Genomic DNA, 13,366 nt, shown 5'->3' on the forward strand with positions numbered 1-13,366 from the left:
TTCCCACAATCCATATATATCCTGTCATTTCTTACAAAATACTGTGTTTTGATGGATTTTCCCCAAACCAGCTTCAATCCAAATTGAGGGTGGGAAAACAACCTAGATGCTTTTTAGGTCGGTAATGTGTACACAGAGCCACAGTTTGACTCTAATTCTGGTTTAAGGAAGTTGCAAGTTCAGTGCTAATAGGCAAGGTTTGCAGCAGCATGGCGTATAATTTTAATCCTCAGTGAGAGGCCTGGTTGTCTAAGGCTTGCTTCGCTCAGATTACATTTGTCCCTCCCCAGTACTATCAACTTTCTAGTTTGATTTTTTTGTGATGATAATAATAATAATAATAATAATAATAATAATAATAATAATAATAATATCTAATGTATATAAAACAGTGATAACAGATCTGTATGATTTGGGAGCAGAAAAGATGAAGGCAGAACTGAAAGAACTGATTCAGTTACTGTGAAGTGGTGTACATATCATTTGGAAGGCTGAGAACCCAGTCCAACATTCCCAGGGGTAACTAGTGAATTACTCACAGAGCATTTGGAGAGTCTGTTAGAGAGCTAACTTTCTTTGACAGGTGTCTTGCTAAGAAGGGATTAATGGATGTAGCCAATAGACATATACTGCTGCCTTTTGGATTCAGACATAAATTAAAGCGATGATATGCTGGACTGAATTTCAAGAGAAAGTATTAATTATTCTAAGCTTCCAAACAACCATGGTTACAATAAATGAGAATCTTTATTAGTTATGGCAATGCTAACAAAAACTGGCATTCATTTGCAAATTGTTGCCAAAGTGGGAGCAAATAATGGAGCAATATTAATTGGAGATGTCAACCTTAAATGTCTGTGGAAGGTATGTGTGCATTGATCTATACAGCAGCCTGCAGGAGTTAGTCTTTATCTTGCCAATATTGTTTTGGGACACTGGCTCAGTTAACAGAACATTTTTTGATGTTTGTCTATTACCAATGGCCATCAGTTAGCAGTAGACGATTTAAGTCTTGCTCCTTTTTCTTCCTGAAGATACAGAGTGGTAGATCTTGAATACCTTTTCTATGACTTTCTGTAGACAAGCCTGGTCCTCCTCAGAATGTAAAGATTGTGGATGTGTGGGGATTCAATGTTGCGCTGGAATGGAAACCACCCCAGGATGATGGCAATGCTCCAATCACAGGATACACTGTCCAGAAGGCAGACAAAAAAACAATGGTAAGGGTAATGGGCTGAATGAGTGTATCAATCCACCCTAAAGTATGTACAGTGAAACCGTAATACCTTGAGTCTTAGCTCATGACTCAAAATCATGTCAGCAGGAGAATGGTGGCTTTAGGCAATTGCACTCCATACAAGTGGCTAGCTTGGAGCTGCACAAAATATAGAAGTGGGGCATAATTGAGAAGCCACACTTGGACTATTTATCCATGATAAAGTACAAGATTCGTTGTTGTTTAGTAGTCTTAGTCATGTTCGATTCTCCGTGACCCCATGAACCAGAGCATGCCTTGGGAACTCACTTTCTTCTCAAAGCTTCTCCTTTTTATGTCCATGGAGTTTTCTTGGCAAAATACTGGAGTGGTTTGCCAGTTCCTTCTCCAATTACAAGATAGGCAAAAGCAAAAATATAAGATGTGAGAAACTCCCTCCCTTCCTATTTATGACTTTAACATCCATGACTGGAGGTCTTTTGCACTGCTGAGAAAACACGAACATACTCAGTGGCAGTCACTGGATTTATTAGAAATTATTCCTGACACAGTGGTTGCCAGAATTCTGGGTTGCCAGTCAGGCTGATGGGGAAATCCCGCTGTTTCCACTACCCCTCCCACAGCTGCACCCCAGTATTTCACCTGCCAGTGTTGAACATGTTTGGGGGATTTTGTTCCAAAAATCCAGACTGTGACCTTCACAAGATTTGATTTTCTGACAATGGATTATTTCATTTCAGGAATGGTACACGGTTTTTGAGCACTATCGACGCACTAATTGTGTAGCGTCAGATTTGATCATGGGAAATGAGTACTATTTCCGGGTCTTCAGTGAAAATCTGTATGGGTTGAGTGAAAATGCTGCCAACACCAAAAATTCTGCCTACATTAAAAAAACAGGTAACAGAGAGTACCTAAATTGACGTTTTCAGGAAGGGGATCTGAAGAACTAAAGCAAATTATACTGGTTGCAAAGCTATCAAGTTCTCTGGGCCTTATTGATAAATTTAAAATTCGAGAAGTAGTTGGGTCACAGGACTCAATTTGAAACTGAGTTTCAAATGAAAATATGTATCTTGTTCCTAAGATTGGCCTTTGACTGGAAAAGTGGCCAGTTTAATAAGATTTCTAGGAAATTAGAAGTGGATTTGGTTCTGGGTAATTGTAGAAAGCATTTTTAAAGATAACATTATCATGCACATTATCAAGTCTTGCTCAGGAAGAATCAACTTGCACATTGTGGCAAAAAAAATAATAAAAAATTTCACATAGTGCATAGTTGAACTGTAGGATTCACTACCATAAGCTTAAAGTTGGTTTTGAAACTACCAACTTTAAAGACTGTTTCAATGAACTTAAATGTACACTGTCTGGAGAGAAAGGCACTGGTCCTGTTATGTTTCTTGTACAAATAAAGTTCATTTCAGATGGGAAAAAGACAACTAGATAAATTCATAGAGGATAAGGCTAGCTACTAGTCATGATAGCTATACTCAAGCCCTTCATGCTTCTGTATACAAGTCATTGGTAAATAAGAGTAGGAAAGAGTATTGTGCTCAAGGATGATGGGAGACCCATCCCTCCTTTGGGTAGCACTATTAGCTAGTTGTTCCTATGACGACATGGTCAATTCTTTGGTAATGCAGATAGGTTGTTTAATTGACTTGGCCACGGCCATTATCTTAACACTTCCTCTTGTGCTGCTGCTTCTCCTCCAACCCCTCACAGGGAAAACTGCTCTTTAGCACTTATTGAGAGCAAATGGCAATTCAGGGCTTATTCGGATTGAAATTTGCTCTGATTTACAGCTAAGAGCTGGTTTTCCGTGGGGAAAGAGTAGGGTAATGGGGAAACTGTTTAGACCTGTGCTTTTAGACATGAGACAAGTGGACAAGATGCTTGATATGTTTTGAAATAATACAGGTTTCTTGGAAGGTAGTTTTCAAAAGCGGTGGTATTTGATTATTAGCACACCATTGTATTTGGTCTTTGACAGCTGACATGGAATGGAACTTTTTGTTCTTAAATTATTTGATAAGTAACATGCAATAACCATTAGTATTTGATAGCTGCCTGCCAAACTCACAGCAATCAGCAAATGCAAACAAGGCTAAAACATTCCAATTCATAATCTGTAATGCAAGGTAGAATTTGGCTTTGAAATTTATCATTCATAAATATAGATGGCAGAATGTCAAAAAATTCCAAAGCTCATTATAGCATGATGTCGGAGGAATGTGTGAAAGGACGATGTGGGAAGAGTAACAGCTAGTTCCGAACCTTCTGCCACTCCAAGGAGACCTTAAACAAGTGTGATTCTGAATGGCTGGAGCCAATAGGGGGTAGGAATCGGATGAGATCCTGCCCTGTTGATGTTCCAAATGCTGTATGTAAATGGCCAGCATTCATTCCTACAGGGAAAAGGAGAAGAGAGCCAGCATCAAGGAGTAGGACAGGGGAAGTGAGTGCGTGCTGCAGAGAGGTATAAGGTGGGGGGGGGGGCGCAGAGGAATTTAGGAGTGGAAAGTGCTGGAGTCTCCTGCCCTCTTGCTTTTTCAGCTAGGAGGGCAGGAGACCTGGAATGAAGGGGGATGCAGTGATAGAAGATGGAAAGGGCAAATGATTTGGAGCTCCCAACCCATTCATATTAGGTTCTCCTACTCATGTGCTAAATAAAGGCTGCTGCCTCGCTGATATATCAAGAGAAGTAGAACACCTTAGAGGATGTTCCTTCTCTTAAAAAAAAAAAAATCTGAAGGACAGGCAGAATATATCATCCTGGTTCTTAATATTTCAGTATAATTTCAGCTGCCAATTTTAAAATTATGTTAAATCATGGGCAAGATTAAAAGAAGTGTGCGTCTGACTTTGTTTCTACCCGCCCTAAACTACAGGCACAGATTATAAACCCCCCAACTACAAAGAACATGATTTCTCTGAAGCACCAAAATTCACTCACCCTCTTCCAGATCGCTCCGTGATCTCTGGGTACAATGCTACGCTCAGCTGTGCTGTAAGAGGAAGCCCAAAGGTACACACACCTCTTTTCTCAATATGCAGTTAAGTGAGCGAGGGGGACATTGGTACCCTTAGTGTGCAAATAATGCCATTCTTCCAGTTGACTTGGCTGAATAAATTATATGGCTTTTGAAGCGCGGGGGGGGGGGAGCTTACAGGCAGGTGGACCAGAAATGGGGTGGGTGGGGGTGAGGAGAGCTGCTAAACAGCAGGGAGATCTTGAAAGAGAGCAGGTGAAATACTCTTAACTGCAGCGAGCCTATGTGCTGATATTGCAAGATTTCAGGACCAGAAGTCAGCCTAGACATTAATATTAGCAGCAGCAGCAGCTGCTGCTATAATCCACCCTTCACTATCAGGTGCCAGGCCAGGTTACAACATTACATGTCTAGGAAGAGCAGAGAGCAGCAAGAAAAGAAGAGGGGATGGAATTAGAGTGAACTGCAGCAACAGTACTGACGCATAATAGCAAGTGGTTGGATACAGCCAATGAAGAAGTCCTGTGGCATCTGTTGACTGAAGAGGGCTAATTTGAAGAGGACTTTCATGCTGATGGACTCCCCTCCCCTTTTTGAGGCATTGGTGGGACTGAACCACCTCCTCAGCAGATCCCCAGGTCTTCTTCAGCTGCATGTTTCAATAATTTTTACTTTGCAAGGTATTCCTTGGAACAAAGCTGCTCAAATGAAACATTTGTCTCTTACAAGGTTCAAAGAAATGTAGGTATTCCACTGGTCTCTCAGTTGGTGGTACCCCTCACCCCATGTTTGATCTTTCCTTTTCCTATTATCATATACTTAGCCGAAAATCTTCTGGTTCAAAAACAAAGTGGACCTTTCTGGAGATGCCAAATACCGCATGTTTAGTAAGCACGGAGTGTTGACTTTGGAAATCCGGAAGCCCAGCCCATTTGATGGAGGCCTCTACACTTGCAAGGCTGTGAATGAATGTGGTGAAGCTGAAATAGAGTGCCGGCTGGATGTCAGAGGTAATAAGGAGGATGCCACACACTCAGTACTCTAAGCTTAAGCAAAAAAAGTTTCTCCAACATTTGAGGGGTCCCTTTAAACAACAATAGCTAACTAGTGGGGTTCCTTTGGGGTCAAAAGACAGCTTCAATGTTTCTTCCATGACTCGAGTAGCAATGAAGCTGTTTCATAAGAGTGAATGTTGAGCACAACCTATGCAGAGTTGACTGGATTAGATGCAGTTTATTAGTCTGTCTTGGAGCCAGGTAGGTATATTACTCATTGTAGAACTTTGCTTACATAGCTTTCAGCATTGTTTCATAGGAGCTTTCCTATGCAAATTCCAATCCACAGAAGAGGGTTGTAGCAACATGCAGAGAACAAAGCTGTGGGCGGTGTTCCCAAAATATATACGGGGCTTTGTCTATTTTCTGTGCATAGCAGCAGACATGGATATGTATTGTGTGCATCTTCATTTGCAATAAAGGATTGAGGAAGACAGTATTCAATTATGCTGACCCCACTCCATTCATATATTATATAGGCCACCTTACCTGTATCCAGTGACATCCCATACTGCACAGCACAAGCAAGTCAACTGCTGGATAAAGATGACTGTGTCAGGATAAAACATGATGGGTAGTGGAGAGTACAGTACTTTACCCACACACAAGGTAGAAGGGTCTTCCCATATTTGGAGGCACTGTTGGCTGTCCCCCAAATTACAGAGGCCTAGCTGGCCTCAGCTAGGCTACAGCATTTAATATCACCAGTCCCATGCCGTGGAACCCTCTTCCAGCAGAGATTCAGGATGCACCCTCGCTTTTGACTTTCCAGCATATCTTGAATACCTTTATTCATGAGCATAGCCAGGATTTTTGTTGGGGGAGCAGAACTCACATTTGTATTGGTTTTGATTCATTGGGGGGGGGCAGCTGCCCCCCACTATGCCCATGCCTTTCTTAGCAGGGGTTCAATTAACTATTCACTTTAATAATTCTATATATATATTGTTTTTTAATGGTGTTTTGTATTTTGTTGCTGCAACTTGCCTTGATATTTTATAATATGGCAGTATAGAAATTCTGCTTATAAATAAATAAAAACAGAGAGATTGTGCTGTAACAGTTTTACATAGCTAAATCCAACATTATGAGAAATGCAGTTACAGTAGTGAGTGAGCAGCACATTGTGCTCACAGTCCTCTGGATCAGGGAGACTCTAGTTAGTAGTCATAGTTAAGAAGAAAATGCACTTTGTCTGGTTGCAGCATTGTCAATTAGTATTTCTCTTTTTGCTTTCTGCAGTTCCACAGTAGAATTCTGAACTAATGGCTTTCATCGAGTCCAGATGTGGAGGCAAGTAATTCTGTAGCAATCAGATGCTTCTGAAGCAGGTGGTTTAGCAGCAAAGGGATGGAGAATGAGAGAGATAAAAGACCAGACACAAAACCTTCTACTCATTTACAAATTCTGGCTCCTGGCTCCCAGAAACACAAGCTGTACTAGCCCTATGCTTCCTGTAGGGCTCACTCTCAGGAAAGTTAGAATGTGCCTACAGATGCCATTCAATGAGGTAGAAGACTAGACTATACTAATTCAGAGTACGTGTAAGGCACGTTTTTAATATTCCCCTACACCAAAAAACAAACAAACAAAAGCTACATCTCTCTGCAAATAGAAAATCCATACAGAAGGAACAGGGCCCTGATGTGTTAGCATTCTGCTTACAGGGAGCTTTATATGTGGAATAGCATTCAAGAATGGCATTCCCCACTTGCAGTCTGAAATGGCACCACTCTCTCCACTATTTCATTCTACTTTCCATGTAGACTAGGCTTTGCAGTAGGCTAATTTATTAGCTAAATGAAAATGTAGGAGTCATGATATCTATAGTTTTAAAAAAAGGGAAGTATTAATTCACTGTTGAAACATCATACATGCTTGCTTGCAGCACTAAATCCTTCATTCTGTCTTTCAGGTCATACCAGGAATGGATCATAGCAGAAATGCAGAAAATAGTGAATAAAAGACAACCTGAGATTATCTAAGTATCTACTCGTCTTTCAGTGTCTCATTTGTCAAGTGTGCAATGGGGAAAAGAGAACATTTTGTTGCCAAGCAAAACCAGGCAAACCTTGCAACACAAAATTCTTAATTCTGCTTAGTCAAAAAATTCTCAACAGCCTGTTCTAGACCATCACCTGTGCACGCGGAATGCACCAGCACATCCTTCTCCACTAATCCCAAATGGAGGAGCCCTAGCACACACACTTTGTGCACACAGCTTTGAGTTTAGGGAGACACTCTTGTGGATAAGGCAGCACTTTGCAAGGAGCCTCCTCCAGGATAGTCACTTATTCAGCAACAACTGAATACTAGTGGTAATAGAAACATCAGCATCCTTAAAAGCACCACACTTAATGTCTGAATTAAAAGACTTAAATCAGTATCCTTGATTTCCACTCACAATCCCTTTTTGAGAGTTTCTGGTTCTGTTATGCAGGTTAATTTTTTCTTTGGTAGCATAATATGCCAAACATAATTGTATCATTACCTATTGTTAAGAATTATAGTTTAATACAGTGAAACAAATAAAATTCACAGTGGTTTCTTTCTGAAAGTCTCCTGCTTCACTCAAGCTTATATTCTAGTGTTCTTTTCACTAGCTGTCAATGTTTTGATAAAAAAAATGGTTTCAATATACAAAATGCAAAACAGGAAAGTGGCAGTCAGAAGTAAAGAGCAACTCTGTGCAACACAGGATTGAGTAGATCCCTCCCTTGTACTAAAGGCACAGGAAAATCTGCACTGTTACTGTAGCTTATTTTCCTCATTCTAGAACAATGAGAAATAGATTTAGAATGACAAACATTAAAACAAGAGCTTTTGGTGATATAGGTGTGTATCCAGCTATACCTCATTAGTTTCTACCAGAGTAAATCATAAACATTCCAACAAAATGTTTAAGGTTGCAATCCAAGATAGGCCTCATTAGCAGAATGCTGTTCAATCAGAGCAATAATTTCCACTTGTACGATGGGACTTTCTGTCCTCCTCCTCCTCCTCTGCTCCAGAGGGTTTGGGGAACTCAACCAAAACAGACTGGGGGGAGTATATGGAGGAGGAGAACATTCCATTGAGCAAGCAGAAATCTTGTGCTGATAAAACATTCACTTTTGTGCTTATATTATACATTATTTATTCTAATTTAGGTCAATAACCCTTCATGTAAGTTGTACGAATGGTCTTGATTGATTACATTCATATAACATTTATATTGCAAGACGCCACCTCCCCAGGGTATCTTTTGGCGATTATGAAGGAAACAGTTTTTCTTCAGTGTTGTTACATTTTTAACTGTACAAAAAGGTATGAAAAGGAATGCTAATCTACTTATTACTTTAGCATCTAACCTATGATTCCCGCCCCCCTTTGATTTGTTACTCAGCTCTTCAATGCCAAGGATTCTCAGAGCAACTTAAAATAGAATTTGAAAACGTAATAAAAATCAATTGAACAGCACAGCCACAGCACAAACAGTAAAAGTTAGCATTAAACCAACAAATCTAAAATGCCTGTGAAAATAAAAAGTTTTCCAGGCAAGACTAACTACTCACTACGAGAAGTGAGGCTACAGGGAACCAGGCAGAAGGCCTTCTCAGTAGTGGCACCCGCCCTGTGGAACGCCCTCCCATCAGATGTCAAGGAAATAAACAACTATCTGACTTTTAGAAGGCATCTGAAGGCAGCCCTGTTTAGGGAAGCTTTTAATGGGCGGGGTATAAATAATAAAATTATTATTATTGGGTGGGAATTCCAGAATCTGGGACATCACCACAAAGTAAACCCTATCTACTCACAACTTGTCTCATTTTTGAGATGGGGACCTGAGTAAGGAAGGACCTCTGAGGCTCCACTGGTACAACACAGACAGAATCAGCCCCTATTTTATGGGCGTTATATATGCCATTAAATAAGTCATGGCACTACGGCAGTGTTTCCCAACCTTGTGCCTCCAGCTGTTTTTGGACTACAATTCCCATCATCCCTTGCCACTGGTCTTGCTAGTCAGGGATGATGGGAGTTGTAGTTCAAAAACAGCTGGAGGCACAAGGTTGGGAAACACTGCACTACGGAATTGGGAGTGTATGTGATACTGACATAGAGACATTGTTACTAGGTAGGTGGGCAAAGCCTATTGCATTAAACAGTCTCTGCAGATGCCTAATGGAAAAGTACAGAAAACTCATCCTTGGCCAGTTCTCTTTTGTACCAACACAGCTGTAGGTGTAAACATGTTGCATAACTCAAAGGACCTGTGAGAAACTCCTCTAGGTTTATTTTTTCTCCTCTCCTCTTTGGCTGGTGTTAGTGATGCCTATAAAATGTTGATATACAGAAAACTGCTCTTGGCAGAACTCAAAAGCTTTTTCTCGGCTCGGCACTTAACATGCCATTTTGCTGTGGCCATAGCACAGTGATAAGGCAATCATTTTGCATCTCAGCCAATTCCTGCACCAGTTTTAGCTCATTTTACATGCACAAGCGAAATAGCCATTGGTTAACAACTTCCTTACATGGACACTCTTTAAACAACTGTACAGAGAAACTGCTGTATTACCCTAACCAAATGTTGCACTTCTGTTTCTTAAATACATAATCACTTAAACCTAAAGACCTGTCCAAAAAAATATTAATTACAACTGATAAAGTTTTATATAGCCCTAGCAACATTTTTAACAAACACATAAGCCTTTCAATTCTAGAATTGGATAGCTAGTTATTTACAGTCATTGTCATTTGGATGATAGAAGAGAAACTTTGAAGCATACCAGTTCATTCATATTATGTAGATAGATTGGTTAGATAATCTCCAGGATCCATAAAGTATTTTAAATTCCATATAATAATTTTAATAATAATAATTTATGAAGTGGCTTAATCATGCTGGCCACATGACCCGGAAACTGTCTGCAGATAAATGGTGGTTCCCTCTGCCTATAGAGCGAGATGAGCGCGCAACCCCAGAGTCGACCACAACTGGACCTAATGATCAGGGGTACCTTTACCTTACTCCGCCCATCTGGCTGGGTTTCCCCAGCCACTCATATATATACAAAGGGCTAAGAATTTTATCAAGGGGAAATTTAGCTGCTCTACTCAACTGTGAACAGAAAAAATCAGGGCTGTTGAACACTTATAAAAAAAAGATGCAAAGTATATATTACATGGAGGATAAGGAATGGCCTCTCTTCTCCTCCCCAGTTTAAATCTTTTCCCCACTCCAAGCCGTTGTTAGTGCCACTAACATAGTCACCAGACAAGTGAGACAATCCCTTTTATTACAACCCACGAATATTAAAATACAGCTTTTGCAAGCTATTGAGCATGAGTAGGCAAACTAAGGCCCGGGAGCTGGATCCAGCCCAATCGCCTTCTAAATCCGGCCTGCGGACGGTCCAGGAATCAGCCTGTTTTACATGAGTAGAATGTCTCCTTTTATTTAAAATGCATCTCTGGGTTATTTGTGGGGAATAGGAATTCATTCATTCCCCCCCCCCCAAAAAAAAAACATAGTCCGGGCCCCCTTCAAGGTCTGACGGACAGCAGACAGGCCCCCTGCAGAAAAGTTTGCTGACCCCTGATACTGAGTAACAGAACCTTCCCAGGATAGGAGTATGTTTAGGAAATGGGGGAAAATAGATATTTCTGAACCTAGATGTGCTCCAGCCTGGCTTACCCTTGGCTGTAGATTATTTTTTTCCATTCCTGAAACTGAATAAAATACTAATAGACTTCATTATGTTAAGGTCTGGACACTTTTTGAACCACCCAACAGTGCCCTGTACCTATATTTTGATTTAGACTAAAGTAACACTACTTTTCAATAGTTAACTGTGCCCAAAGTGGTCATCAACCAGCAACTTCTCATCAAAATGCATAACAATTTGTTACAAAACGTATCAATAAACTCAAATAAGACAACAATTCAAAAAACACAGGACAACGACGTCAACATTATAGTGAACTAGTCTAGACATGCAATTAGTAGGAGGGCTGTCCACTTGCCTCTAACCCAGGAGTTGGAGCTGCACAGTTCTACCCAATATTTATAATCTATACAAGAACCAAAGGGTGTTTATTGTGATATCAGTGCTCCTCTGGCATGCAGTATTTTTTTGTCCATCCGTCCCCATCATTCACATGACTTTGTTGGCATTTACACGATTCAGTTTTCAAAATATATCACAGAGTTTCAAGTCACACAAAGGCTCTGAAACAAAGTATGTGTGTTCCTTTTATTTATTTCTAAATAGTTCTCACACATTATCCTGAACACACACACCCCCCTTTATGGTTTGTTTATTTTTTTTATGAAATGGAACCAATCTTCCATTACTGCTTTATCCCTGCAGCCTTGGGGTAAATTGAAACCCTGGTTAGATGGTTTGACTGTAATTGGATTAAGGCTAAAATCCTAATCCTTCTCAGAAAATATCACACTGTCCCCATCTGCTACTTTCTACCAGCATAAGACTTTTTAAAAGTCTGCAGACAAGAAGGGCCAGGCTAATGCTGTACCTTGCACAGAAGCATCTCTCATTCATCCTTTTTGCTTTTACTTTTCTTGAACACTCAGCCTGAGGAAGAGTTTTGTTGCCAAAACTCACAAGTCAGTTCTAGCAGGCATAATCTCACTTGTTTTGCAACACCAACATGGACTCCATATTATGTTTCTTAGAGGAAACCCAGATGCATTTAAGCCCTACTGATATAGTTGAAGTGCCACTCAAAGCAGAGACATCTATTTTAGGACAGCAAAGCAGTCGAGTAAGTGGATCCCATTTCTGAAGACCATACATTGTGTGACATAAGGACCACATCCTAAAATGACTTGAAGTGGTGAAAGATTGAAAGTGCTAACTATTGCAGCCTCTATCTGTTATCCCTGAGCTTGAATTGGCATGCCCGAGCAAAGAGGCGGACAATAGAGAAAGTCTTAAAATAACCCTTACTTAAGATACTCAGCCAGCAAATAACCAACAAACTTTACTGAGAATAATGTACTTCAGGAGGGTAGGAAGGGAAATAGAGACAACTAGTGTCCAAGAAAGTAAACTAACCCAGGCTTAATAAAAGACAGAGAATGTAACAGTCCAAAGAAAAAGAGCAAGCCAGAAAACAGCTTCCCTTTCCTATGATCAAAGACAACCAAAGATTCACAACAATACACTTCAGAACATGGCCATAAGCTTTAAGTACTGTCCTCCTTTGTGGGTACCCTGTTTTGAAGAGAATGGGATAGAATCCAGACAAAATATGGAGGATTTGCAGCCTAGTTGCTGCTAGAACATCCATTCCAAAATCTCAGAAGACCTAGAATGACATATTCTGTATAATTTTCAGATAAAAGAGCAACATTTCAGGGGAAATGGTGTTTTATTTTAGGAGAAGGTCAAACTAACAAACTGCTAGTACTGTACTATTTAATTCACAATAGACCAAAACTAGAATCTGAAACAAAATTCTGCTTCATAGCTATCTCAAGTTTTATTGTAAGAAAAATCAAGCTTGCAACCTTCACAGTTATAGATTTAAAAATGTTTGAAAGTATGTAGACAGAGTTAATTCCAAAGCAGGAGCAATATCTCAACTTCCTACACAGACTCTCTTTATGTATGCTATGGCTTTTATTCCCTGAATCCATCTTTACAATCCATGGGTGAAGCAAGTGGGGGAGGCATCAGTAAAACTCAATAAAAATCAATACAAATCTGAAGTTCTCCCTCCCTCCCTCCCCCCCCTCTCTCTCTGAAGCTCCCAAACTGCCAATGGAATACATAATACAAATTAAAAATTATACAAAATTATGCTGAGAGTATCATATGGAATGTATGCAGGTATAAAATATTTGCCAGCTTTGCCTTTATTGTTAGCTATTGAATTAACAATGAAATCATTTCATATGACTGATTTCTCTCAAGCCTGCTTATTCCTCCCACTTGTGCAAGGAGAGTGCTCTTTTGGCTAGATAATGAGATCTATTAGTATATAAACATATAGGGCCTCCTCAGTCACATGTTTTGGCTTTATTTGAAATCTAAATCACTAAATTTTAAACAGTAAGCAAAACTAATGCAGTTCAAACCACAAGAGTCAAG

The 13,366-nt window shown here is 40.0% G+C and overlaps 1 protein-coding gene across 4 annotated transcripts in view; it reads left to right on the forward strand.

Moving 5' to 3' along the window:
* The window catches only part of MYBPC3 (myosin binding protein C3), a 66,033-nt gene extending 58,778 nt beyond the window's left edge, over positions 1 to 7,255 (forward strand). For 2 of the 4 annotated variants that reach the window (XM_083749398.1, XM_083749400.1), the window contains exons 28-33: positions 1,081 to 1,220; positions 1,957 to 2,116; positions 4,111 to 4,247; positions 5,036 to 5,222; positions 6,510 to 6,560; positions 7,183 to 7,255. In XM_083749398.1, the coding sequence (XP_083605524.1) occupies positions 1,081 to 1,220; positions 1,957 to 2,116; positions 4,111 to 4,247; positions 5,036 to 5,222; positions 6,510 to 6,520 (635 nt within the window). In that variant the 3' untranslated portion in view covers positions 6,521 to 6,560; positions 7,183 to 7,255. Of the gene's footprint in view, positions 1 to 1,080; positions 1,221 to 1,956; positions 2,117 to 4,110; positions 4,248 to 5,035; positions 5,223 to 6,509 lie in introns of all 4 variants that reach the window. The other 2 variants (XM_083749397.1, XM_083749399.1) reach the window with 1 other exon arrangement.
* Positions 7,256 to 13,366: the final 6,111 nt, after the last annotated feature.

This window comes from Podarcis gaigeae, assembly GCF_964106915.1.
Source record: "Podarcis gaigeae genome assembly, chromosome: 1".
NCBI lineage: Eukaryota > Metazoa > Chordata > Lepidosauria > Squamata > Lacertidae > Podarcis > Podarcis gaigeae.